Raw genomic sequence first — 25,574 nt, forward strand, 5'->3', positions numbered from 1 at the left:
CCATTCGCCCTCGGTGTTTGACCTGCCCTCGCCGGAACTTCCCAGCCACCTCTCGATCCCCCTCTAGTTGTAATACCCAATAATTCTGCCCGCGCGGAGGAGGAGACAACGCTTCCAAACCGAACCTCACCGTCATTGCCACACGCTCAATCAACACCTGCACAACGCGTCTTTCGCCCTTCTTCTCTGACACAGTCACCTTGTCCTCCTTCACAAAGAGAGCTTATAGAAGGAGAGTTAAGCATGAGATCTTGGAGCGCCAGAGGATCGGAAGTGAATCGGAGCGACGGCCTGTGAGTACGCGCGGGGAGGGAGATCAACCCCAGACGACGCGCGCCGCTCCCTTCTTGAGCTCAGTCCGTATTTTATCGCCTTCTCGCTCAAGAGGGGGCAGGACTCATCTAGGAGGGAAAGTACCGTACCAAAAGAAAAGGAGACGAGGTGAGACGGAACTGAAGCTGGCTGGGGTTTGGGTTGGGACGGATCATTCGTGTGCTGTAATACTGTAGAGGATCAGGGAGTTGTGATCTGAGCTCAGGCAGGCAAACAATTAGAAGACGTTTTCGAATTCTGCAGCTTGGGGAAGAAGCGGTTGCGGAGTGAGAGGAAAGTGCCCTGTGACGGGAGGGTTGGAGTCTCTTCCTTTCTTCATTGTAGCTTTCGTTCGCTCTCGCTCTCGCTTTAACCTCAATCCATGACTTTGACCACTACACTCAGCTTGAAAACTCTACGAGAATACCATGCTTCTAGCTTCCGACCTCAGATCGTACCGAAAGTGTTGGGATAGTCGACAGTCCCCCCACTCCTCCTCGCCTCTCCTCCGCCCATTATCGCCCACTCCTCGTCCCTTGCTGGACAAAGTTGAGTCGGGAAGGAGATGAGGGAGGGGTCACAAGAAGGACGACTAAGGGGCGACGCGTCCACGCCGCCGCGAGTGGCAAAAAAGACGGCACGATCCCGGGATTGAACCGAGGACCTCAATGAAGTAAGTTGGAATACCCTAACATTGCGTGATACCACTACACCAACCATGCGTTTAATTATTTCATGTCCGTCAGTCCGACACTTCCAATCATGATCTCGCCATCCATGTCCCGACTCCACCAAATCTTTCCGGTTCGCATTCAGGTTTAGTGATAAAAGTTCAAGCGCTCACGTTCTGATCCTTTCTCCCCACCGACCACCACCTCGCCTTCTTTCTTCTTCCCCCCTCTCCAACCAATTCATCCTTTCTGAAGTACTCAGACCCTTTTTCAATCACCTGTTGAGTTCACCATTGTTGTTTGGTGCGGTGTTCTGGCTTAGCACCATCAAAAGACTGACGCGAGCTCCTTCCTTCCTCCTTCATCTCGCCGCTTCGAACCTCTCCTTCCTACCATCCCCATCGGTCAATCGACGCGTCACAGAACTTGTTCAGTGCTTCAAAAGCACGCCCAGGTCAGCTCTCTTCTCCCTCTCTTCCCCCACTGTCAACTCGCCAAGGCCCATTCCTTCCAGCATCCCATAGACCAACCGCGGCCTTTCCGCTACCCTGAGTCGGGTGCTCTTCGCTTTCAGAGCGAGGTTGGGAGGTTGCGTCGAGAGAGCGTAGGCAGAAGAGGGATCGGTGGGAGGATGAGAGGTGGAGAGAGAATGGTCTGGGTTGATGTTCTGGGTGCTGAAAATGAAGTTGGGGGGCCTTGGTGGGAGGTAAAGAGGGAGGGAGGCAAAGGGAGGAGGGAGAGATGCGTTGAGCTTTAGTGTCTTTCTCTCCTTTTCCTTTCCTTCTTCTTTCCTAGAAATGTTTAAAAAGATGCTCACAAGGAACGAGAATCGAGTCCTCAGGTGGGTACATGGTAGCAGAATGTCGAGTTTCGAGGTTGATTTGGATGGGAGGAGTTGACATCGGAGGTCAAATCCCGGTTCAGAAAACAACCGACCTCCGAGATTAGTTTGCCTTTGGGTTATTGTATCTCATTTTCTTGGCTCTCTCAACGAGCGAAAAGATGAAGGTTTGTCGAAGAGAAGGAAAGGCAACTTTGAATGTGTGAAAATTCTAGTTCAACCAAGCGTAAGAGAAAGAAGTAGGGCTGGGAACGGGTCGTCCGTTTTTGACCTCGCTCCCTTCCCCTCCGTTCTTTTCACCACTCAACACCCACCACCCCCCAAGAAACGGACTCTTTCTTCTCGCTCCCCTTCTTCCTCTCTCTCCTTTCCCTCCACTCAACACTTCTATCCTCTCACAAGGGAAGGAAGAGACAGGAGGAGGAGACGGACAAGGACGAGGGTGAGCTCGATTTCTTCTCGACCCGAGACGCGACGAGACTCTGATGACTGAATCGTTCTTCTCCTTCCTTCAACAGACTCTTCAACAGAATCTCCCCCTCCTCTCAAGAAGCAGATGAAGACCGCGCTCTCTTTCAACCTTCCTCTCGGTTCCTTGGACGGACAGGGACCCTCGACGAAGAACAACATCAATCCGGAAGCCTTTTTCGTCTCTTCCTTCTTTCACTCTCTGCCTCGACTCTCAACTTGAAGCTGACTCTACCGCCTCTCTTTACCTCTTTCTTACTCATCCAGCTGCTACCACCTCGAAGGCGAAGCTGCCTCGTTCGTCGTAGTAGAAGGAGACGGGTCTCGTCGGATCTTCGAAAGGGAACGAGACGAGGGAGGAGGATGAGTGAGAGAGGTCTGAGGGAGTAGGAGTAGGAGGTAGTGTTGTAGTTGTTTTCTCTTGCATAAATTCTTCTTTCGCTTCGCTTCGTCCGTGTCTTTTTGTTGTTTCGTTTCTCTCTCTTCTCGCCTCGTCTCGTCTCGTTTCGTTTCTTTCGGTCTCTCTTTCGCAGCCGTTTCTCGTAGCACTCTGCTAGTTGTATCCATGAATCTCTCAACCACGCCGGGGTCTTATATGATGACAGTTTCTCGGGTCTTCCAACCAGGATTTGGGATTCCACTCTCAGCGACGCGTCGTGACTTCGTTTCAGCCCTCTCACATATTGCACAGAAGTTGTTGTGACCTCAGAGCGCTCCGGATCAACTTTCAGCACAAGACATAGTTTGGGAGAACGCTGCTCGGTCATCTTGAAAAGCCTTGCATGAATTCATAGCACTTCGCACGAAATCAACCGCTGCGTCGCATTCAGATTCTACATACGCTCTCTCTCTCGAGCCGAAAAGCAGATGAGCCCGTGCATCAAGTCAACGTCGGTCCGAGTAGCTACTAGCTGGAAAGGAAATAAAAGGGGAAAAGGAGTCAGCGGGACCAAGAGGGTGGGAAAGAGCGAGAGAAGGGAAGCTGAAACGAACCGGCAAGAGAACTCTCCAACTGCTGCTGCACCTCCCTCACAACGTACTCCGCGTTCTCCTCCTTCCTTATCAACCCTGCTCCAACCCCAGCGTACACAGAGACAAAGGAGTAGTCTTCCTCGGCCACGGCTTGAGCGTAATCCCTCTTGAGTTCGTCGAAGTCGTCGTTCTTGTGAGTCAAAGCGGCGTAAAGGGATGGAGAACGATTGACGAGAGCTCTGCCGTCGTATTCCTCTGTTCAAAGGCAAGAGGAGAAACGCGAAGATGCGAGAGTCAGCGATCAGGTTTGATATTGAGGGAAGGAAGAAGGTTTGAGTACGAACGAGGCCATTGAGCACCGGCGAGTCGATCCCAGGCAACACTTCTTTCCGTCGCGTTGTGGCCTTCCCGTCCCTCCCTTGCGTTCGCGACCATGCTCTTCTTGGCTAGAGGAAACTTCGACTGTGTCGTCATCAGGAACCGAGTTCCCATCGCTCCTCCGGCTGCTCCGAGGGAGAGAACGTGGGCGAGATCGAAGCCGTTCATCAACCCTCCCGCTGCGACGATGGGAATGGGAGAGGAGGAGGAGCGATTGAGGGAGATTATTTGAGAAAGGAGGGAGTTGAGAGGGGTTGAGGCGATGAGTCCGTGTCCACCTGCTTCTGAGCCTGTGAGAGAGTGAGCACGGCAGGGGAAGGAACGTCAGAAGGATTCGAATTTCGGGGACGAAGGAAGCAGCAGTCACCTTGAACAACCAACACATCTATCAGCTTACTCTCCAATGCCTCCTTCGCCTCCGCTACAGATCCGACCTGCAGCCAGATATCCTTCGCAGCTGCCTCTCCCAAACCAGCCTGACGCTCCAGTCCTCTCAACTTCTCGACCCATCGCTTCCAGTCTCCCGCGAACAGCCAGAGCGATCGCACGTCGGTTGCAGCTGCGATCGTAGAGAACACGTCGAGCCCTTCTTGACCTCTCGCGTCGAGCTGCCACAGCTGAACACCGACTCCGAGGGAAGCTGAAGGGCCGGCGATCTGCCTTGCGAGGGCGAGTTCCGACGAGAGAGCAGCGGCTGGTCCAGCTGAGACACGATTCGAGCGAGAGTCAAAGCGAAAGGATATATAGGTCAATATTCACTCGTGGTTCGAGTCAGAGAGAGAGAGAGAGGAGGGCGAGGGAGGGAGGGAGGGGACATGGACGTACGAGACCAGGCAACGAATCCGAGTCCTCCAGCTCGAGAAACAGCGCCAGCCAACTTGCCGCCCGAGGCTCCCAGCATGGGAGGAAGAACCAGAGGTACTGAGAGGCCTGAGAAGTGAGATCGAAAGGAAGAAGCGAGCAAGAATTTGAAGGGAAGCGAACAGTCAGCTAGGAGGGAGCGAGGAGGAGGTGATGTTCGACGGGAGAACTCGGTTGAGCTTCGACCCACCGTATCTGGAGGTTAGGGAGGTGAGATTTGGCATTCTGAGATAGGTGAAAAGATCTGAGGCTTGGTCCCTCCCACGTAGAAAGTTGATTGGCTGAGAAGACAGGGGAGGAGGAGATGGTGGAAGGAGGGAGGGAAGGAGTCGTGAGCTCGTCGAGCTCACCTCTTCCTCCCAAAAACGCCTCTCCCTCCTTCACGACGAAATTTGGAGCTGGCTCTCCCTCCTCAGAAAACTTGTTCTCATAGCTGCACCTAAGGAGAAGGCGTAACGAGGAAAAAAAAACGACGTCCGCTTGATTCGCTCCGAACTTCGAACCGACGAACGCAGCTCAACTCTCCTGTCAGTGCCCTCCCACCCACGACTCCACCTCTTCTCCCCTTCCTCGCTGTCCCTCCAGATCTTCCACCTATGTCGCACATTTAGGGTTAGAGTTTGGAAGAGGTGTTGAGCTTGGGTCGTTCGAGGGAGATGAGCTGACCTTTCCATCGTCTGCTCGCCTCGTTGAAAGTGGAGGACATTGAGCGAGCTGCGTCGACGCGACGAGTCGCTTGCTAGATCTTTCTCTTTAACTCTCTCTGTTATTCTTTGATGTCCACTTAGTCAGATTTTTCATCCAGGATCTGGAATTTTACTCTCCGCTTTTCTTCTCCTGTGAGCAAACCGCGCAGGAACTGAAGCTCGTTCTCCTCCCGAGAGGTTGCCTACCTCTTGTTGAGCTGTCGAAGACGAGCTCTCAACTCAAGGTGTAGTTCTCGATGCTCGTGGACACCGTCTGTGTAGGAGGAAGAAGCAGACGAACCGAGACGACGCGTCCTCCTGCGTCTTCTCTCTCTTTCGCTCTCCCCCCTTCTCCGTTGATTACGTGAACTCGATCCCATGATGATAGATCAACCCACTCGTCTCTAGTCTATCTCCTTCTCGACAACCTCTCGCCTACCCACCCAAAAGCCCAAAAGGCACAAAATGAGGGCGAAGGCAAAGCAAATGAAAAGCAAAACGAAGCAGGGCACGGGGACGCCAAAAAAAGCAGCAAGCAAGAATGCAGATAGCTCTACTCCTCCATCTCCATATCCTCTCCCTCCCTAGGCTCTCCCCTGACGACCGAGCTGACCAACTCCCTTCGAATCTCGGGGGAGATCTGAGCGTGAGGTCTCACTCGGATCACGTCGAGGAGGGAGTCCTTCTGGTCGGGGGTCAGATCGGAGGAGTACCTGTTGCGGCGGGCGAGGGCAGATCGAGTTTATAGTGAAGGGAGTGGCGGGTGGAGGGAGGAGGGAAGAAAAGGGAGAAGAAGGAAGGGAGGGAAGAGTCAGCAAAGGTGAAGACGACGACGCGTCGAGACGAAAGGACAAGGGACGATGCGAAGAGAGAGCGGGCGAGAGGTAGGAAAGCGGGGTGGGGGGTGGTTGCGGATCAGAAGAAATATAGACTAAGATTGATATCCTCAAGCAGATCTTCCCTCGAAAGGGAAGAGACATGCGAGTTTAAGAGAGGTAAAGCGAGTCGGAAACATCATGCAAAGGAACGTCGGGCGAGGATGGAACCGATGGGAGTCGAAGGAAAGGAAGTGGGTGTGTGGATGGATAGGGAAGGGAAGGCAGGAAGGAGGAGAAATGGAACGAACCTCTGAACGAAAACCAACAGCGACTGGTGCCAAAGGACGGGGAGCATGTTCTCCTCTCCCTTGATTCCGGATCCTCGCTTGTCGTTGGCGAGACTGTCGTTGAGGGAGGTTGATCGATGAGGTGGGCGAAGGGGAGAGGGAAGAAGAAAGAGGGAAGGAAGAGAGTCAGTAAACGTGTTCAAAAGCGAGAGGGACGAAACGAGAGTGAAGGAGTGCAAGAGAGAAAGGGATCAGAAGAAATATAGACTAAGTTGATATCCTCAAGCAGATCTCTCCCGAAGAAGAGACATGCAAAATTAAGAGAGGTAAAGCGAGTCGAAAACATCACGCAAAGGAAACGAAGGGAGAGGAGGACGCGTCGAACGAACGAACGCAGACCTCGAACGAAACGAAGGACGAAAAGAGAGGATCTCGAAGACTCACCGAATGAAATGGAAAACCAAGGCGTCGACGACCTTGTAAGGCAGAGCGTACTTTTTGTCGAGCAGCACACGAATGAAGAGCGAGTTGGGACCGGTGTAGTCCATCTGAGCGAGATGAGCGATGGCGGCTCCGGAGTGAACCATGGGGACGGAGGATTTGGAAAGGACGGAGGAGAGGATGGCGGCTTCCTTGAGGGTGCAGGCGGACTGGTAGGTGAGGGAAGAAAATCGAGGAAGGTCAGCTCTGAAAACTCCGAGACGCGTCGAAGCTCCTCGTCCGCTCACAACGAGCCGTAAAAGGCAGAATCAACGGGGAACGCCTACTCACATCACAAAGAGGGAACAAGATACCCTTGAAGAAAGCAGCCGGCTTATACAGCGCCTTCTTCAAAGCCTCGTACAGCTGGTAGTTGAGCTTTCCTCCGTTCTCGCTCATGTCGTCTCGCACCCTCTCGAGCAGGATTCCCCGAAGAAAGACGGTAGCCTGTTTGGGCTTGAGATTCGAGACGAAGATCTTGGTAGCGGCGAAGGTAGCGTGAGGAGTCCAGTCTGCTGGGGAGGTGAGGGCGAGGAGACGAGCCCATTGAGGGAGAGAAGGGAGGAGTTTGAAGGGTTTGGGAAGGGGGCCGGATCGGTAGCGTGAGAGGAGTTCTCCGATCCTAGAAAGGGGGAGGGACGAAGACAGAGAACGCGGTCAGTAACGTGAAGGGTGGTTACGAAACTGGAGGGAACGGAACGCGACGTCGACGCTTCCTTCCCCTCGAATCGAACCGAACGAGTCTACTCACTTGGTGTAAGCGATAACAACCTTCTCTGGCAGTCCAGCAGCAGGATCTCGACCGTCTCCTACGCTCTCGAACCTCACACCCTTCCCTCCCGCATCCGCCTCCTCGTCCGCTCCCTCCTCGAGTTTGGCGAGAATCACATCGGCGAGAGTTTGACCTGCTGGACGAGAGGAAGTTCCCATGAAGGCTGCTAGTGTTGCGTGATCTTCTGGGTCGATTTCCTGTGAAGCAAGAAGCGAGAACGAGGGTCAGAAAGGTGAGAGAGTTCGTGGTGCCGAACGAAGGGCTGGAGCGAGAGGGATTGAGGACTCACCAGCTCCTCGTACTCCTCCTCCTCCTCACCAGACCCGTAATCCTCGTCCTCGTCCTCATCCTCGTCGTCGTCCTCTCCGTTACGTGATCGGAACTTGAGCTCTCTGTAGGAAGGAAGGGGAGGAAGAAGGAGGGACGACAGGTGAGCTTTCAAGTTTTGAGCTCGAAGCTCATTTCTTCCCTCCCTCCCCCTCTCTCTCTCCTTCCCTTCCCTCCATGAGAACGCAAGAGAAACAAGAAGTACTCACCCTTCATCCTCCTCAGTCTCTGCTGGGATCGCCGCATCCTCATCCAACAGCTGATCCATCTCGTCCTGCTGTTCTCGAGCGAGCTCAAGAATCTTCCTCGACATTTTGGCGTCAGGAGCTCCCTGGGGAAAGGAGAGAGAGAGAGAAGGTCAGATTTTCCCGTTCACTTCCAAGATGACTCTGACGAGCTGAGCAAGTAGAGATATATGAGAATGTGACTGACCTCCTCCTTTCCTCCCTCCTCGTTCTTCTTTGTACTCGATTTGACTCTCTTGCCAGGCTTTGAAACTCTTCCAAACTTCTGGACGAGGTCGTCCTCTGCGAGCTCCTTGTAGAGGGGATCGTGTCGAACCTCGGCCTGCTGCTTCTTGACGACTCGAGGCATGGTGGGAATGGTGGATAGGAAAGGAGGAGAGAAGAAGAAGGAAGGGAGGGGAGGGTCGTCGTCGTTGGGAGGGAAGCTCGAAAGAACTTCGAGCTCTGAAGGAGGAGGAGGAGAGAGAGGAGGAGGGCACCGTCGCAGCAGCACTCCCCAAACACCCATCCTCCTCTTCTTCTCCCTTACGTTTTTATGAACTCTGGTTCTTCTCATTCAGTCATCGATATGCCTCAGACCCCTGTCGGAACCGGAAACAAGTACTCAGTCATCATCCCAAGTGGGTCGAGCTTTCCTTTCCGCTCCAGCTCCCATTCCCTTCTCTTTCGTCGAGCTCACCCTTTCCTCCTCTTTCGCAGCTTACAACGAACGCAAGAACCTGCCTGTCATCATCTGGCTGCTGGTCAGAGTGTTCGAAGAAAAGTAAGTCCTTCCAGGACCGAAGGAAGCAAAGGGACGAGGAAGGAAGCCAGCGGACGTGTTGAGCTCACATCTCCTTCCCCGTTTGCTCTGTCTGCTCGCTCGTCCTCTTCCTCCCTTGCAAAAGTTCTCTGGATTTCGAAATCATCATCGTGGATGACGCTTCTCCAGATGGAACCCAGGATATTGCCAGAGAACTGGCAGGCGTCTACGGAGAGGACAGGATCGTGAGCTCCCTTCACCCTCTCCATCTCCTCCTCCTCCTCCTTTCTTCGAGTCCGAGCTCACCCACCTCCGTCGCCTCTTTGTGCTGTTTTAAAACAGATTCTGAAACCAAGAGCAGGGAAACTCGGTCTAGGGTTCGTTCATTCTTTGCTCTGCTGCTCTTGTTTCGACGAGGTTCAAACCGCTCGAGCTCACCCCCTTCCGTCCCTCCAGAACTGCCTACGTCCACGGAATGAACTTTTGCACCGGAAATTTTGCAATCATCATGGACGCAGACTTCTCGCATCACGTTCGTTCCTTCTTTCCATGCCTCCTGGCCTCTACTCGAATCCGAAACGAACCCGAAAGCTCACGCACCTCCTCGTCTCCCTCCCTCTCTCCCTCCGTCCCTTCCTCTTCTCTGTCCTTCCCAATCCCTTGCCACCAACCACCACCATACCATTTCTCCCCAGCCGAAATTCATCCCAGAATTCATCAAACTTCAAGCTCTGCACTCGCTCGACATCGTCACCGGAACTCGATACTCCTCCCACCCTACCCCTTCCTCCCCTCCATCCTCCTCCTCTTCTCGCCAACTCACAGGGAGTGCCTACCCCGGATTGGGACCCGGAGGAGTGTACGGTTGGGATCTGAAGAGGAAGCTGGTGTCTCGAGGAGCCAACTTCTTGGCCGATACGGTGTTGAGACCTGGCGTGACGGATTTGACGGGGAGTTTTAGGTCAGTTGAGCGAAGAGGAGAAGAAGAAGAGGTCGAGGCGAAGGTTGGGTTTGAGTTGGAAGGATGGCTAGCCTGGAAAGGAGGAGGCGTGAAGGAGACGCTGGACGAAAGAGACTGACCTCTTTCCCTTCGCGTCTCGCTTTCGCTTCCCTCCTTTTCCGCAGGCTGTACAAGCTACCCGTCCTCCGAGAACTCATGGCCGCGAACAAATCGAAAGGATACGTGTTCCAGGTTCGTCCTTCCTTCCTCTTCTCTCTTTCTCTCTCCTCTCGACGCGTCGCTCACTCTCCCTCCCCCTCCTCTCCTCCCTTTCCTCCCTTCCTCCCCCCACGCCCACCTCACCCCAACGAACTCCCACTCTAACCTCCCTCGTTCTACAACAGATGGAAATGATCGTCCGAGCTCGAGCGCTGGGGTACAAGATCGGAGAGGTCCCCATCACCTTTGTGGATCGAATCTTTGGAGAGTCCAAGCTCGGAGCGGATGAGATCGTCGGGTATGCGAAGGGGGTTTGGGCGCTGTTTGTTGCGGTTTAGGTTTAGGGGATGAGATGAGATGGATGAGTTACGATCTTCTCTTGAAGTTTAGGGTGTTGGGGAGAAGGGGTTCGGAAGGCGGTGGGAACGAGAACGAGCACGCATAGAAAGATTCGTCGAGAAGAGGACTTGGCTGAGCTCCCGAGCTGAGCTGAGATGGGGGGTTGAAAAGTCTTCTGTCGAAGAGAGGAGAGGAGGGGTGGGCAAAGGAAGAAGGCAGCGACGAGCGCGAGTCGACCTCGCACGAGCGTCTCCCTCTTTTCTCTGCCACCCTCTCGTCGAGATATTCAGAAGCAGATTTTCGTTCAGCTAGAACGAGAGGCCATGCAGAAGTGACTCCTTCCGTAAATCTGCGCGATCTTCCTTATCTAGCCTTAGCAACGCTCACTTGACGACGAAATCGAGCGGTCGACTCCAAAAAGCAGAAGGGCCGACTCCTTCCCAGCCATCATCGATCCTGAAAAGGATCTTTCAAGCAGGTGCATGTAAACTCAGATACAAAACGGAGTCCTTCCAGAGTGAGTTTAGGACGAGGATACCGGTGAACGAGAGGAAGGAGGGAAGAAGGAGATGGAGGGAGATGGCGAAGGAAGTGAACTGACCTTGCTTCCTTCCTTCTCGTCGTCGTCTTCCCTCGCAGGTTTCGAAGGCTTGCTTCACATTCTTCAGCACCCCTTCAAGACCCAGGGGTTTCGTTCTCCCCTTTGGGAGCTCTCTCTCGAGGAATCGAAGAAGAAGGAAAGGAAGGAAGGAAGATGTCCGAGCTGACCTTTCCTTTTCTTCTTCCTCCTTATCGTCTCGTTTTCCACCCAGTCCCTTTCCTCCGTCCTCTAGGTCTTCAGCATCGATTATCTGGAAGGTTCCTTCTTGAAAGTACTAGGTGAGTTTTGATTCCGTTTCCTAAAAGAGGATCAGCTTGAGGACGAGAAAGTGCGAGCTCACCCCCTCCCTCCCTCCCTCCCTTCTCCTCCCCCTCCCGTTTAGGTTTCAGACCGTCGGTATGCTGAGCTTAATTGACCTCAAAGCTGGTTAGCTGTCCACGTTACATACGTCTCCGTATGATGAGTAAATTTCTTCGCTGACCCAACTTCGCATTCGCTCCTACAGATCTCTTCGACTCTGCCCAATCTCATCTCCTTGCGCCCTCTTCGAAGGCAGACGGACAACGGGGCTGACCTCGTCGCTTGCAGTCTATCTCTACCCTTCTGTTTCACTCTTAGAAGGTTCTTAAGCTGACAGTCGTATACTACGACCCGTTGACTCCGCTCTCTTGGTCTGGAGCTCTGCCTTCGTCGGACGGCGAAGGAGGAAGGTTGGCTCGTTCAGGTCAAGTCCACTTTGTCCTTCTTCTTTCGAAAACTGTTGCGGGTTCTCTCAGTTCACGCATGAGCTGATAACTATCACCCCACTCTTCTCATAGATACAGCTCCGCCAGATGTTCCCTTCCCACTCGTCCTCGGCAAGGATCGTTCAGGTCGTCGCCGCTTCGAAGCAGAATTTGTAGCTTTTTGACCGTGAGGAGAGATCCAGAGTTTTGGTTGTGAGGTGAGCTTTCTTCCTACCTACTGAGGACCTTTGACAGCATCTTCCCAAGCTGATATCTTGTCTACTGCTCTTCGCTCTTCCAGATCCGTTCTCCCTCGTCTTTGTCTTCGTCGACGCTCGTTTCGAAAGCTACCAAACCATGACCCTACGGAGTAGAGCACGATGGCTATCGTAGGCTTCTCGACTTGTGAGTCTCGATCCTCACCAGCTCAAGGTCTCTGAATACACCATACTTGAAACAGATCGCTGACTTTGACGCGTCGTTCTCCTCCCGTCTCTCCTTCGTGCTCCTCCTTTAGCTCTCGGTCCCTCTATATCAAAGCCTCCATCCATGTCCGCTATCTCAATCGAACTCTTCACCTCGGATGAGATTGGCTATCGTCGGTCGACGTCAACGTCTCTTTGGAGGAGGGTCGACTGAAGAGAGAGAAGTGGGTCTCGCCACTGGACTGGTCGTCGTAAGTCAGTCCTCAGCTGTCTCAGTCTTCTCGTCTCGAGTGCCCGCTTCACACGATGAGCTGATCCTGACTTTTTCTCGCTCTCCTCCTCGACAACATCATCCTTCAACAAAGGAACCCATCCTCTCGCAAACAAGTCGACCTATCCCTCTCGATCGATCCCTCCTCGTCTCCGCCTCTCTCCTTCCCTCTTTCCTCCTTCCTCCCTCCCTCCCTTAGACCTCCAGCGAACCTCTCCTCGATACCCAGGAATCGGTCAGCAACAATCATGTCCTATCAGTCGTCGGACCTCCCTCCCAAGATCCCATCGGACTCGAACTCGCCCACCTCGAGCTCGAGCGCTCCAGCTTCCACTCGCCTGTCCTCCTCCTCCTCTCAGCATATAAGAACCGATGCTTTCTCCACTTCTTCGAAGGTCAACCTCAAAGACAAGAGCCAAGAAGAAGGAGGAGGAAGGGGAGGAGGGTCGAAGAAGGAGGAAGGCGAGAAGGCGGAGGGGGGAGGGAAGACCAAACAACAACTCGACCTGAAGCAGCACGAGGATCCCCTTCCCAGTCCTCCCTCCTCCAACGACCCTACTCCTACTCAGGTCGATATCCCTACCTTCACCCTCACCCCCTCCTCTCCCGTCGTCTCGAAAACTTCTACCACCTTCTCCACTCACGGCAAGGGTTCCTCCCTCCCGCTCGTCGGATCGACTCAGGTCCAACCTCCTCCCTCTCTTCCTTCGGCTCAGACGACCATCGCAACCTCGACCTCGACCTCGTCAACTTCATCGACCAGGATCGTCTCTCCTTCTTCCTCCACCAGCATCACCTCAGCTCCTTTCGTCGCAAAGGAAATCCAGCAGCCCGTCGTTGTTGTCGATTCGAACCCGGTCCAAGCTCTCGCCCCCTCTCCTCTCGTCAACATCGCGACTCCTCTCCTCTCAGTCGTCGGAGCTCGAGGACTCGACGGAGATACGGAAGGAGAAGGATCAGGTGGGCTTCAAGCAGGAGAAAGGGGTCAAGAAGGAGTCGAGATGAAGTCGAGCGGGTTGGGAGCGGAGATCGTCGTCGTCGTCGAGGAGGACATGGTCGGTGCAACCAAGACGCGATTGAGGACGCTTGTACTTGGTTTGGTCGAAGGCAGTGAGTACATGTTCTCTTTAAGTCTCTTCTTCTTTCCTCGGCTCTTCCGAAGGACGCTCGAGCTCACTCTATCCTCGTCGTTTCCGCTCGACAGATCCTCTCGAGAGGAGGCGCTTCTCGATGGAATACGACTCGAACAAGTACTTCGACTTGTGCCAGCTGCTCCACAGTCAGCAGTCCGGGGATATCTCGATTGATGAGAGGGTCTTCCCCGAGGACGGAAAGATGGTTGGGGATTTTTGTTACGAGGTGAGGGACCTTTCTTTCTTTTCGCGTCGTCCACCGTCTCCCTCTCTCTCTCTCCAAGCTGACGCCGTCCCGCCTGTTTATCTGTCACCAGGAGGTGAACCGATCCGACATGCACCACAAAGGCTACGACCTATCCCATCAGCCATTCCCAGCAGGCTTGTTGTGGTTCTCGCTCCACCCTCCTTCCTTCGCATCGACTCCCTCCCTCCTCGAGCTCGCCAACGCCGCTCCTCTCGCTCCTCTCTGGACCATCCTCGAGTCCTCATCACCCATCTTCAAAGCAGCCAGAACACCTATCTCTCAAGATACGCCTCCTCAGGTCACCCGAGAGTTCATTCTGCCCTTCTCTCTTCCTCTTCGACCCGCTCGTCCTCTCGCCCAAAGCACCGGAGGAGAAGCTTCCTCGACCAACGAAGAGGAGCGATCCTTCTACGACGATCTCGAGCACGCATCACCTGTCGACTTCAGAACCGAGTCGAAGGAGGAGAGGGAGGCGAGGTTCGTTTGCTGGAGATGGACGCTGTTGAGGCTGATGTTCGACGCTGGGGAAGGTGAGTTGATCTCTTGCGCTTCTATCTTCTCGTCATGTTTCACTTTCTCTTGGACTGACCTTCACACAACTCTCCCGTTCTCCAATAGACCCTCTCGAGAAGACCAACTGCTGTCCCGAGAAGAGACACGTTCCCAACTCCATCGCCTACGTCGACCTCTGCTTCTCGCTCAGCAGTAACGGCGGGACTGAGAAGTACGGATGCCGGGAGATGGTGCCCTCTCTTCAACCCGCGTTCTCGAACTTCGTTGTCGATGTGAGTGCTTTCTGTCCTCTTTCTCCTCGTTTAACGACCTCTTCGACGACCTTTCCTTGCATCGCTCGAAGCTGATCCATCTCTTCCTTCCTTCCTGCCTTTTCCTCCGTTCTTCAGGAGTACTCCGACTGGTTCGCCAACCAACTCAAACAACCTTCCCACCCTGCCGCTACTCTCTGCATCTCGGTCGGCGGGGGCAAAGCGTCGGAGGAGTTTGGAGCGTTGGGTTCGGGTTTGGGTCTGGGTTTGACGATGAACGAGGAGTGAGTCTCTGCTTTCCAGCCCCCTCTTCTCAAGGTCGAGATAGGGAACTCCTACGTTGTTCTGATCCTCTTGATTTTTCTCCGTCTCCATAGTTCTCGAGCTGTTCAGGAGAGACGAACTGAGCTCGAGTTCGTCCCCTCTTCTTTTTCTCACGTCGTTTTGGTTTCTCCCTTAAGCTGACTTCGCCTCTAAAATATTAGCAGCTCGACTCCCTCGACGTCAACTCTCAGCGGTCGACCGTCATCTGCTGCCACGGACATGGAGCATCTATGGGAGCTCAAGAGGTCGGCTCTTTCCTCGTCCCTTTGCGTCGCGTTCGTTCTCATTCCGGGCTGACTCTGACCTTTTTTTATTCCCATATAGGGAACTCGCCACCAAAGAAGCGAATCTTTTCTCTAGGATCTCGGCGGCAGTGGCCTTCATCCGGCAAGCCGTACGTGAAGCAGAGTAAGTACAGGTCGCGTCGCGTCGAGTTCTAGTAACCACTGTTCTCCCTTCGGATCTTTGTTGAATCTATATCTCTCTCTCGGACGCTTCAGTATTCGACGTAACCTTCGACTCCAAGAACTGTCTCAATCAGCGTGAGCCGAGCAAACCTCGAAGCTACGTCTTCGCTTCGCCTTGTCTCCTCTGCTGACCTCTTCCCGTTCCCCTCCCCTCCTTCCTCGTCTCACAGTTCCACCACCGCCGCTGCCGCTCCTCCTCCTTTCACCAGCACTCAAGCCGAATCTTCGTCGTCGTCCGCTCCGAGGAAGGAGGAGGAGGAAGCTGAGGACGGAGAAGTCCCCGTTGGGAAGAAGGTCTGGAAGGGGAAGGGGAGGGAGGGAGATGAGGAGGCTCGACGACAAGTTGCTCTAGATTGAAAAGCTTCGCTTCTTTGCTCGTACTCTTTCCCTCCCACGTCAACTACTCCTACTTGTTTTTCGTTCCTCTTTTTGCACACCTTCTCCACTCCTTAGGCTTCTCTCTTCTTTCTTTTCGCTTGCGACACCCCCTGAGTCTTCCGTTCCTTTTCCCCTTCTTTGCTGTCTCTCTCTCTCTCGTTCCACGTCTTTCAATCTCCTGCATATGTTCTCTCTCTCTACTCTCTCTTCTCCCATACACTCGCATAACTGGCTTACGTTCTCTCCCTCTTGCACTCGCTCCTCGTCCTTCTTTCTTTCGTTCCTTCGTTCTTTTCTTGCACCGGGTCTCTCTTGCATGCACGCTTCACCACCCACTACACACGGGGCCTTTCTTGCTTGCCCAAAGCGCCAGAGCAAGATCATCGCGAAGGCGACACGAAGCAAAGCAAGAACCCAAACAGCCTCGATCCTCAACGCGTCCTCCCTCAACCTTTCTTCGTTCAAGCCCCAAACACCTTCCACCCCTTCTTCTCCTCCTTCCCAGCTCCCTCCCAAACACTCCCAATCAAACTAACTACTCCCTCCGACCCTCCGACGAAATCATGCCCTCCCTTCGCCGTCTCAACCCAAACGACCTCTCCGTCCTTCTTCCTAAACCTCTTCACGACCCCCCATCCTTCGACCTTCTGCTCCCTCACCACTTTCGCCTCCTGCCTTCCCCTCTCCGCCAGCGCCAGTCGATGCTGCTCGATCGCCTCGATGCTCAACCCTTCCGCTCTCATCGGCGTTTCTTCGAGACCCAACTCCTGCGCCAGCAAGGCCGCAAACATGCGATTCGAGTGGAGGTGAGGGATTTCTCCGTCGTCTTTTGCGTGGACCAGGATAACTTTGGTTGAGGAGGAGGTGGAAGGGAGGGAGAGGAGAGTTTGAAGAGTGTTGAATTGGGTTTTGAGCACGGTGGGAGAGGTGAGGTAGTGTTGCGCGTACGGGAGCGCTCGGAGGGGAGAGAGGATGGGGAGGGACCGGAAGAGGGAGTAGGTTTGGAGGAGGGTTGGGAGGGAGGAGTAAGGGGAGAGGAGGGCGAGGATGGGTGGGTGGGTGCCTGTGGGAGAGGAGGGAGGGAAGACGCGTCGTGGGTTCAGTCGAGGCTTTTGTTCGCTCGCTTCCTCGTACGCCCTGAGCTCTCCCTCTGCACGAAACCCTCGTCGTAGACACTGAGAAGTATCTACGGAAAAGTGAGAAAGGTCGTCAAACTCACCTTCAGCAGCCAACTGCCCAACCAAACCAGTTCCAACGCCCGTTCCCAAGCTCTGCCCGACGAGAGCAATCTTGCTCGTATCCCCTCCGTTCCTCTCAAGAACCCAGTCCCAAGCAGCACGAGCATCGGCGATGAGTCCAGGCTCAGAAGGAGTTCCAGTCGAGTCTCCGAAGCCCCGGTAGTCGATGGTCAGAACGTTGACGTTGAGCGTAGAGGAGAGGGAGCTCATGAGATGGATTCGAAGAGGCATGGCTCGGTTTCCGGCCTGGAGCAGGAAGACGAGGCGAAGGAGATCAGCTCGGAGAGGTAGAAATCCAGTCGGCAGAGAGGACAGAGCTGAGAAGATGGAAGAGGACGTACATTTCCGTGAAGGAAGATGACCGTTGGTCGATCCAGGAGAGCAGCGTCGTAGGTCTTCTGGGAGAAAGCAGAGACTGGAGGATAAGCCTCTCCGACTGCTGAGTGGTAGGTTGTGCTAGGGCTGAGGTGATGAGAATCAAAGAGAGCGGAAGGTCAGCTTGAACGAACGAGACAACGGCGAGCGAGGGCTGAAAACGAGGTCGAGAGGAAACGTCGACGGACAGAAGATGCCACGCTCCGATAGTCTCTCCGTCCGAGGTCTCGAGATGAAGGTTCCTAGCCTTGAAGGGAGCGAGTCCGTATCGTTCTGGAGTGTTGAAGTTTGCGCTGAAAGGGTAGCGGATGTTGTGCATGAAGATGGCGCTGAAGAAGAGGAAGAGAGGGAGGAGGAGGAGGGAATGGTCAGCTCGCACGATCAAAGCTCGAGCTCGAGAGAACGATGATAGAGCGGAGTGTCGAAGTTCTAGACAGCCTCCATTCCCTCAAAAGGACCTCCCACTGACTCGAGAAGATTCTTCGAGATAAGAACGACGAAGACCAATCGCTTCCACCGAACGCAAGATGGACGAGGAGGAGGAGGAGGGGAGACGATGGAGGAGGACTCACTTTCTCTGGACGACTGGGATGGTGAGAGATACGACGAAAGCGACGTATAGACCTCCAGCGAGAGTGAGCCAGAAATGAGCTCTAGCGAACCATCCTTTGTTGGGATTCGTGTCTGAGGGAAGCCAGGGAAGAAGGACGGAGGAGAAGGTGAGCTCGAGCCCGAAGATGGAGGACGAGCGAACGAAAAGAGCTCACTCTTTGATTCCTTCGGGACAACTTTTGAGTCTACCATGTTGACCGAAAGAAGAGGTCGAGGAGGAGATTTCTATAGTCCGGTTTGAAGCGAGGTGACTGTTTGAGGACGAGGGAGGGAGGGTCGACGTCTTGAACTTTCCCTTTCTTTTGTCTCCTCAACCTGCTCCTTCTCCTCCTTCTCTCCTTTTCGGTCTTGTCTCGAGAATGACATCGCCCTCCTCTTCCTTCTCCTCCCTCCCTCTGGTATCCCCTTCTGTCCCTCTCACCTCTTTGGCGCACGCTCTCCCTTCAGCCTCCTCGACGTCGACCTCTGTTTCCTCCTACCCTCCTTTACCTGCTTCCGGTCCATCCACTCCCTCCGCCTCCTCCTCACCACCACCACCACCACCACCACCTTCTACGACGACGACGTCCTTCGCTGGTTACACTCCTCTCAACGATCCACCTCTACCGAAATCCAGCAAAGCGAAGGGGAAGGCTCGAGCCGTCCAGCAGAGCGATGGTTGGGTCGACCTCGAAAGAGGGGGTCAGCATGGAGCAGGAACAGGCAGCAGGGAGGAGGAAGACGAGGAAGGAGATCGGATGGTCCAGTCTGGATGGGAGAGGATACAAGAGCTCACCGTCAGCGACGACCAAGCTCGTAGCTACCCTCCTATGACGGAGGACGAGAGGGAGGAGAAGAGAATCGCAGACGTGAGTCCCCCTACTACTTTCTAGCAGCTCGAACTTCCTCTCGAGAGATGTATAGAGCTCCGAAGCATACCATCGAAGCGAAGACACAAAGCTAGAGCTGACGGACCTTTCTCTTCTCTCGTTTGCGAACAGACCCTCGCTCTTTGGAAGGAGCGCGATCTCGCCAAACGTCGAGCAGCTCGAGAATCCAAACAACTCAAGTCCTCAGGAGGTTCTCGGTCTTCAGGATCTCTCAGCTCGATGCCCAGCATGCGGCTACCAGGTGGAGGAGGACCAGCGAAGCGATGGAGCATCTGGAGCGGAGGAGAGGTATGTTGACCTTCTCTCTTTCCCATCTCGACCCTCTCCTCCCTCGTCCTCCTGTCTTCGCGTCTCGAGCGTCACCGTTGCTACCCCTCTTTCTCTCATCCCAAGACTTTCATCTGACCTTTCTCTACTCCCTTCTCGTTCGTTCTCATTCAGTCTCCGAACCCTTCACCACCTCCCAACGCAACGACCTTCCTCCCAACCCACACCTCGTCCTCCCAACCACCTCCCTCTTCCTCCTCCGACGCCAACGTCCCAACCTCCTTCAGCTCTTCTTCCTCAGCATCAACCTTCCAACCAGGTCACCATCCCAACATGTCTACAGCCTCAGCCGACTACGAGTACCGAGGCCGGGAATGGATGGGAGGAGCGACCAAGGCTCCGAGACGGAGACGAACAGAGGTTGGGTTCTGGGAGAACTTGTGCGGGACTGGAAGGAACGATCGTGCCCCTGGAGATAGCGTAGAGGATGGGAGTGATGATGATGATGGAGACCAGGTGAGTTTTTCTCTCTTCTTCGTGCTATCTTCGACGACGTGGACGAGGAGAGAGTCGAGAGGACAGGAGGACGTGGGCTGACTCTTGTTCTTTCTCGTTTTTGATGCTCTTTCTTTCGTAGGCTGGACGGACAAATCCCTTCGAGTAGTTTAGGCCTCTCAGTCTGTCCGTTTAAAGTCCACTCGTAAGTTCTACCACTGCGTTCGTCGAAGTCCGCTGGTTCTCGACGACGTCGCGACTGACTCTCCTCTTCTCTCTCCTTCCCTCTTCCTCCCTCAGTCTCCACTGCTTTCCTATTATTCTACTGCCACCGCTGGATGGGTCTCTCCCTGGTTCACGGACTCTGGAGCGCTCCTATCTTTCTTACTTGATCCTGCTCGCGCTGCTTCATGACCCTTTGCTCTCTCTCACCCGTTTTGCTCTGGCCAGAACCTTCTCCCTTTTTCGAGAAAGAAACCCAAGCAGGTTTTCCCGTTCTATACGTTGAGGTCTGGGAGAACTCTCTGAGGAAGAGAAAAACTTGACCCTTGCGATGACGAGTTTTTTTTTTTCCTCCTCGTATCGCAGTTTGATTTGAGCCCGAAGGGGTTCTCAATTTGAAGACTCTTTGAACCCACCTTTCTGTCTGCCCCCAACCACTTCCTTCTCTCCTCCTCCCCCTCTCCCCCCCTTCTCTCCTCTTCGCCACTCGTCCCTTCCATCTGCCCCGCTCTTACAGGAAACGCATACTCGAAACCGAAGACGCCAACAACTCTCTCGTTCTTGGAGGGTCGCTCTCGTTCGACTCGTCCTCGCCCACACCGCCACCACTCCTTCCTTCCCTTCCCTTCCCTTCCCTCCTTCTCCTCCTTCTTCTTCTTCCTCTCCTTCGAACTCGGTCGCCACCTTCACCCTCGCTCGCCATCGTTTCTCCTTCTTAGACACCCAAAAAGAACTCGCTCGTATCTCCCCTAGGCAAAGAAGAAGAAGAAGCCATCCCCAACTCGGTCCCTTCGTTTCTCGCTGGTCCTCCTGCTATCAACGCTCTAGTAAGCAGTCACGCCCGTTTCGTTTCTCTCTTACTCGTTTCCACCGTCGTGCTACCTTCTCGCTTTCTCTTTTTTCTTTTCCCCTTCTTTTCCCTTAACCCAACCCTTTGCGCTTTCCCTCCTTCTACCGTCCTCTTAGAAACCAAACCGCACTGGACTTGCTCTCGCCTTCGTCGTCGACTTTTTTTCTTCCCCACCCCTTTCCTCTCTCCGTTCTTGTCACCTTTTCGCTTAACAACTTCTTCTCCACCGACCTCATTCCTAACCGAACGAGCGAACCCTTTTTTTTCAATTCTTTTTCTTCAAACTCTCCACCCACACCGAGCTCTCCCCTTCCTTCCTTTCCCTCCCTTGTGACTCCCCTTCTTTCTCGCCTCTCGCGTCTAGACGACCTCCTCCCCAGCTCGCTTTTTTTGTTCTGCCTTTGGCTCTTCTTTCTCTCCTTCCAATCCCTTTTCCTTTTTTGCTCTTCCCTCCCCCTCTCTTCCCTTTCGTCTCCCCATCCTTCGTACAACCGTTCCTCCCTCCCCTTTTTGGTCGTTTCTCTCCCCAACCTCCCCTCCTGCGTCTCCCCTCCCGTCGGTTCATGTCCCCAGAAGCAAACAGCGTATCTCAGCAGCAGCAGCAGTCCCTCGAACGAAACGAACGAACCCCTCGCCAGCAGCAACACCCTCGACCATCAACAACAACAACAACGAACGAAACGAACGGAACCGAGTCCCAACAGAGTATAGACGAACCCTCCTCCTCAATCCTTCCCTCCCTTTGAACGCGTCACGAAACCCCTTTGCGCCTCGTTGAAGAAGAACAAAACAAAAAGAAATCAGACACTACCCTCGTCCCGTTTTTCTTTGCGTTTCCTTCTCTCTTTAACAGGGTCCTCAGAACCTTCAGTCGAAACGTCTCATCGGGAACCTAGGAAACAGCAGGTCAGGTCGGTCAGGTCGCTTTTTTTCAACGAACAGCTCCTCCTCCTACTCTTCGACAACCCACTCGCCAACCACCTTCGTTCGTTCGTTCCTTCGTTCTTCGTTTCGCTCTGCTCTGCTCTGCTCTCTTCGCTTTTGGGCTCATCAACCTTCAGGGATCGGGAACTCGCTTCGGGGAATCGGGAAGAGGCAACAACATCAAGGGTCGGGTCGGTCGGTCGATACGATAATCGGGGAATCACGTCTGGCGAATCGAGGGTTCGACGAGCAAACCTGGATCGGGATTCGGATTCGAGGAAGATCGGCTTTCGGGCAGCAGCAGCAAGCGTACGGGCGACGATGGTCTCGACGAGTCGGCGAGGTTGGAGGAGTTGGTTTGGGTAGAGACGGAAGGAGAAGGAGGAGGAGTCTCACCGTGGGGTCATGAGCGTTGAAGAGAAGAGGTTCGTTCCGTTTTTGGTTTCCTTTGAGTGTCGGTCGAGGGGGAGGTGGGCGAGGGGTGGGAGGAGGAGGTTGGGGTTGAGGCGGGAGGAGGAAGAGGTCGAGCAGCTGGTTGAGGAGCGAAGAGAGAGGAACCTTCGTAAGGGGTTCCTTTCCGTGTTCGTCGAGTCGTCGAGTTGAGGAGGAGTGCGACTCTTCGTTCGTCGCTCGTGTGTTTGTTTCTTTTGGCATTCGAAGAGAGGTTGAGGAGGAGCGAGGAGGAGGAGGAGTGCTTTGGCTGGGCTCAGGGAGAGGAGCGAGAGAGTTGGAAGCTCGGGAGACGTAACCGTCGACGTGTGTGGTACGAGGAAGAGAGGTCGAGTGGAGCTGTGGTCTGGGTGTTGGTCGCGCATCCTGGAGGCCGTCGAGCTTCGAGGAGAACCGTCGAGTTGGGTGTTGTTGCGTCTTGGGTTTCTTTTCTTCACCTTCGAGGCGATGGAGTGAGTCCTTCTTTTTCTGACGAGAAACGTTGGGGGTGGGAGTTGGAGGTGTGCCTCGAGTGGAGGACGGGCCGAGTTGGAGCGAAGGAGGTTGGGGAGGGAGTCGAGTCGGTTGTGCGAAGTGGTCGTCCTCTTCTCGAGTTCATCGAGATCAGGAGGGTCCATGAGCTCCGAACGCGTGCCTACTAGGGAGGGAAACTCGTTTTTCCCTCTTGCCTCACCTTCGAGTGCTGTCGTTTTCCTTTCGTCTCTTCCTTTTGATCTTCGTTTTCAAAAGGTTGACACCCTACCCTCCCTCCTTCCCTTCTCTAGCAGCCCTAGTCAAGTCGCTGTTTGTGTTCGTTTCTCCCTCGTGGGCTCCCTCTCAGGCGTCGTCCTTCCTTCGACGGAAGGTCGACGACGGTACGTCTGTTTTGACTTCGACGTCTCTTCGTTGTGCGTTTCTCGTTGTTTTGGAACGTGCTTCTACCACTCCCCTCCCCTCCCTCTGCCCTTGCTTTCTTCCTACAGGAGCTTTGGCTCGTCTCGCTCCCATTGTGGGCGAGACATTTTTTTTTTTTTCGTTCGAGGAGGAAGCGTCTTCGCGACGAGGACGCTTCTTCTCGTTTGAATCATCTTCTCCTTTCTCCCTTCACCTTTCTAGCTAGTTTTCGCTCTTGCTCTTTGCTGTTATCGCATCATGCATTCCTGCCCTACCACTTTTCTCCAGCGTTTTGCATTCGAGAAAGACCTGTTCGAACTCTCCTCGACCTCTCAAGGACGAAATCGAAGAAAGAGAGCCACCTCTTCCTCTCTCTGACTACTCCCTTCGGTCTCTCAAGAAAAAGTTCTGGTAAAACACAAACGCCCCTCTGACTCCGCCTCCTCTCCCCTTCCGCTCCGTCCTCTTCTCAGACCAACTGACTCCTCTTCTTCGGCTACTACTCTTTGCTCCGTCTCTTTCCTTCCTTCCTTTTCAACAACACACGTCCTGATTCCCCCGAGGAGAGTTTTCACTCCTATAACAAGGGCGAAAAAAAAAAAAAAAAACTAACTCTTATCGATCGCGTAATAATCCCTCTCGAATTTGGACCTCCTCCCTCAAACGACGACGACGACAAAGACCCCTCTCTCTTTCTCCCTTCCCTTCCTTCGTCGCTTCAGCAGGACCTTCTATCAAGAAAGCGACCTCTTGAATAAATCCTTCTCCAAACCTCTCTCCTCTCCTACCCGTGCCTCGGGCACTGAGGACGCCTCCCTACCTCGAGCTCGACCTCCTCCCTTCCCTCCTTCTCTTCCCCTTCGAAGCTCGTGTCAGTCTCGTTCCTTTGTCTTCTTTCTCCTACACACGAAGCTGACTCTCTCTCTCTCTCTCTCTCCTTTCATCTGTATTCCCTTAACAGTCCGTTCACGGTGCCGTCGTCGTTGAAGAAGCCGCCTTCCTCTTCGTCCTCCCACGTTCTTTCCTCCCTCGCCTCGGACGTCGACACTCTCTCCCTCCTTCCTCCCCTTCACCTCCTGAAACAAATCTTCAACATCCCCAAACCCTCCTCGCCTAAACTCTTCCTTGCCCGTTTGCTCATCAAGATGGACGGCAGCACCAAGCTCTTCGCCGACGTCCAAAGCAAGAACAAGAAGGTCTACCTCGAAACAGCGACGGACGATCCTACCAACCAACCCGTCCAGAACCCACTCACACCGAAACAGATCCTGGCAGCTCACATCCATATCCATCTCTTGTTCTCTCCAGGTCAGGTGAGTCGGTCGTCGTCGTCGTGCTCGACGAGAAGAGAAGAAAACGGAAGAGCTCGAGAGCTGACCCTCCTTCCCCCGCTTTCCCGTCTTCCTTCTTTCCTCTTGTAGGAGGAAACCTGGACTCTGCTCGAAAGGAAGTTCCCTAAGGCTACCGAACAGGAGTTCAACGCCGCTATCGCTTATCTCGAAATGGTCGTCAGTCCTGCTCTCCTTCCAGGATCGAAGATGGACGTCGCTCGTCCCCGTTGCTGACCTTCGAATCTGTTTTTTTTACAGGACGTGGTCTCGATCGATCCTCACCCTCATCGGTTGGACGAGTACCTCATCAAAGTCGACTACTCCCATCTCACGGATACGCCTCCTCCTCTTCCTTTCCCAAGTTCGTTCTCCAAACCCTTCCCTCGTCGGTTTCCGCTTCCTCCCGCTGACCTTTTTTTTTCGTTCTTCGCAGGCTTCCGGTTCCCAGCTCTCGACACTCCTCTCGGAACCGGAACGGCGTTATCCTCGAGCTCCGTGTCCGAGAACCACACCCCAGCCCGAGCGGTCCGTTTCGTTCAATCCTCCCTCCATCAACACCACGAGAACGCGGCGGGTCGAGGAGTGTTCGGGGAAGGCTTGCAAGGCGAGGAGCTCGTAGAGGGCAGGTGGAGTCATACGCCTCCGAGGTTGAGAGACGCGTTAGGGGAGGAGGATCAGTTGTTGGATTTGGAGGAGGAGGAAGAAGAAGGGGAGGGAGGAGGGTGGGAGGAAGCTCAGGGTGCCGCGGGAGAGGCCGTGGGTGTCGTCGGAGTGGGTTTGGACGGAGCAGCAGGAGGGCTGGTGGGGGGGAAGCATCAGGAGACGAAGGAGGTGGAGGTGGTGCAGCCTCCGACGGTGCTGGTGGTGGGCTCTTCGTGACGGGGAGGAGAGCGATGAGCTCGAGAGGGAGGAGGGAGGCGAAGGGAGGCACGCGTTCATCGCTCGGAGGTCGAGGTTGGATCAGCAAAAATTCCTATCCTACCCTAACCTCTTCAACCGCATCAACCGAAACCTACAGCGACTCCCTTTCCAGCTCTACTCCAACCTCGATGATCCCCTTCGTCGTCCCTCCCTCTTCTCCTCCCTCCTCTCGTCTCCAACCCAACCAGCATTTCCTCCCTCCCTCCTTCTCTTCACCAATCCCATCCCAACCCATCATCCTAGCCCACATCCTCAAACCCTCACCTCCCTCACTCGCATTTCCCAACCACGCCAACTTCCCTCGGTCTCGCTCGCTTCTCCATCCCCTCACGACACCCACCCAATAACGTACCTTCCACTTTTGCCACGCTATACTCCCATTTCTCGAACCCGCATCCATCGTCCACCCTCCATCGTTGTACTTCGCTTTCACGCCATGCCCGCTCTCTCTCTC

General features: G+C 54.3%; 8 protein-coding genes and 1 non-coding gene across 9 annotated transcripts; 4 read left to right on the forward strand and 5 right to left on the reverse strand.

The window, feature by feature from the left end:
* Nucleotides 1–948: 948 nt before the first annotated feature.
* Nucleotides 949–1,034, reverse strand: BDY24DRAFT_t10. Its single transcript has one exon. It is a non-coding gene; the product is annotated as a tRNA-Pro (tRNA).
* Nucleotides 1,035–2,980: 1,946 nt separating this feature from the next.
* BDY24DRAFT_153149 (nitronate monooxygenase) lies at nt 2,981–4,883 on the reverse strand. Its single transcript, XM_076636140.1, has 6 exons — nt 4,694–4,883; nt 4,468–4,572; nt 4,010–4,345; nt 3,609–3,932; nt 3,286–3,519; nt 2,981–3,203 (listed from the first exon to the last, which is right to left on the reverse strand). Exons 1-6 carry the CDS (start codon nt 4,725–4,727, stop codon nt 3,178–3,180), a joined length of 1,059 nt encoding a protein of 352 aa, XP_076500141.1. The 5' UTR covers nt 4,728–4,883; the 3' UTR covers nt 2,981–3,177.
* An 859-nt stretch (nt 4,884–5,742) lies between these two features.
* ENP1 (snoRNA-binding rRNA-processing protein ENP1) lies at nt 5,743–8,467 on the reverse strand (the record flags this gene model as incomplete). Its single annotated transcript, XM_076637216.1, has 8 exons — nt 5,743–5,902; nt 6,316–6,408; nt 6,739–6,944; nt 7,066–7,396; nt 7,526–7,743; nt 7,836–7,938; nt 8,083–8,204; nt 8,306–8,467. The coding sequence occupies 8 exons, from the start codon at nt 8,465–8,467 to the stop codon at nt 5,743–5,745; spliced, it is 1,395 nt and encodes a 464-aa protein (XP_076500142.1).
* A 219-nt stretch (nt 8,468–8,686) lies between these two features.
* On the forward strand, nt 8,687–10,357 carry DPM1 (dolichyl-phosphate beta-D-mannosyltransferase; the record flags this gene model as incomplete). The annotated part of the gene is made up of 8 exons (XM_076642666.1): nt 8,687–8,738; nt 8,818–8,881; nt 9,006–9,105; nt 9,203–9,237; nt 9,317–9,392; nt 9,556–9,821; nt 9,986–10,052; nt 10,205–10,357. 8 exons carry the CDS (start codon nt 8,687–8,689, stop codon nt 10,355–10,357), a joined length of 813 nt encoding a protein of 270 aa, XP_076500143.1.
* Nucleotides 10,358–12,487: 2,130 nt separating this feature from the next.
* On the forward strand, nt 12,488–14,940 carry BDY24DRAFT_153331 (uncharacterized protein). The gene is made up of 5 exons (XM_076636141.1): nt 12,488–13,490; nt 13,585–13,739; nt 13,831–14,290; nt 14,379–14,545; nt 14,663–14,940. Exons 1-5 carry the CDS (start codon nt 12,629–12,631, stop codon nt 14,810–14,812), a joined length of 1,794 nt encoding a protein of 597 aa, XP_076500144.1. The 5' UTR covers nt 12,488–12,628; the 3' UTR covers nt 14,813–14,940.
* Nucleotides 14,941–16,154: 1,214 nt separating this feature from the next.
* Nucleotides 16,155–17,970, reverse strand: BDY24DRAFT_336134 (alpha/beta hydrolase; the record flags this gene model as incomplete). The annotated part of the gene is made up of 5 exons (XM_076637223.1): nt 16,155–16,756; nt 16,913–17,177; nt 17,273–17,326; nt 17,446–17,635; nt 17,879–17,970. Coding segments are annotated over 5 exons (1,203 nt in total), but the record flags the coding sequence as incomplete, so codon positions are not given.
* A 212-nt stretch (nt 17,971–18,182) lies between these two features.
* BDY24DRAFT_376122 (uncharacterized protein) lies at nt 18,183–20,187 on the forward strand. The gene is made up of 5 exons (XM_076638633.1): nt 18,183–18,766; nt 18,899–19,075; nt 19,229–19,570; nt 19,692–19,754; nt 19,850–20,187. The coding sequence occupies exons 1-4, from the start codon at nt 18,278–18,280 to the stop codon at nt 19,716–19,718; spliced, it is 1,035 nt and encodes a 344-aa protein (XP_076500146.1). The 5' UTR covers nt 18,183–18,277; the 3' UTR covers nt 19,719–19,754; nt 19,850–20,187.
* A 1,374-nt stretch (nt 20,188–21,561) lies between these two features.
* BDY24DRAFT_153485 (uncharacterized protein) lies at nt 21,562–22,711 on the reverse strand. The gene has a single exon (XM_076636142.1). It carries the CDS (start codon nt 22,610–22,612, stop codon nt 21,938–21,940), a length of 675 nt encoding a protein of 224 aa, XP_076500147.1. The 5' UTR covers nt 22,613–22,711; the 3' UTR covers nt 21,562–21,937.
* Nucleotides 22,712–24,013: 1,302 nt separating this feature from the next.
* BDY24DRAFT_368188 (uncharacterized protein) lies at nt 24,014–25,078 on the forward strand (the record flags this gene model as incomplete). Its single annotated transcript, XM_076638014.1, has 4 exons — nt 24,014–24,181; nt 24,290–24,376; nt 24,458–24,560; nt 24,633–25,078. The coding sequence occupies 4 exons, from the start codon at nt 24,014–24,016 to the stop codon at nt 25,076–25,078; spliced, it is 804 nt and encodes a 267-aa protein (XP_076500148.1).
* Between the last annotated feature and the right edge of the window lie 496 nt (nt 25,079–25,574).

Source organism: Mrakia frigida, assembly GCF_051309035.1.
Source record: "Mrakia frigida strain ATCC 22029 unplaced genomic scaffold BDY24scaffold_3, whole genome shotgun sequence".
Classification (NCBI taxonomy): Eukaryota; Fungi; Basidiomycota; class Tremellomycetes; order Cystofilobasidiales; family Mrakiaceae; genus Mrakia; species Mrakia frigida.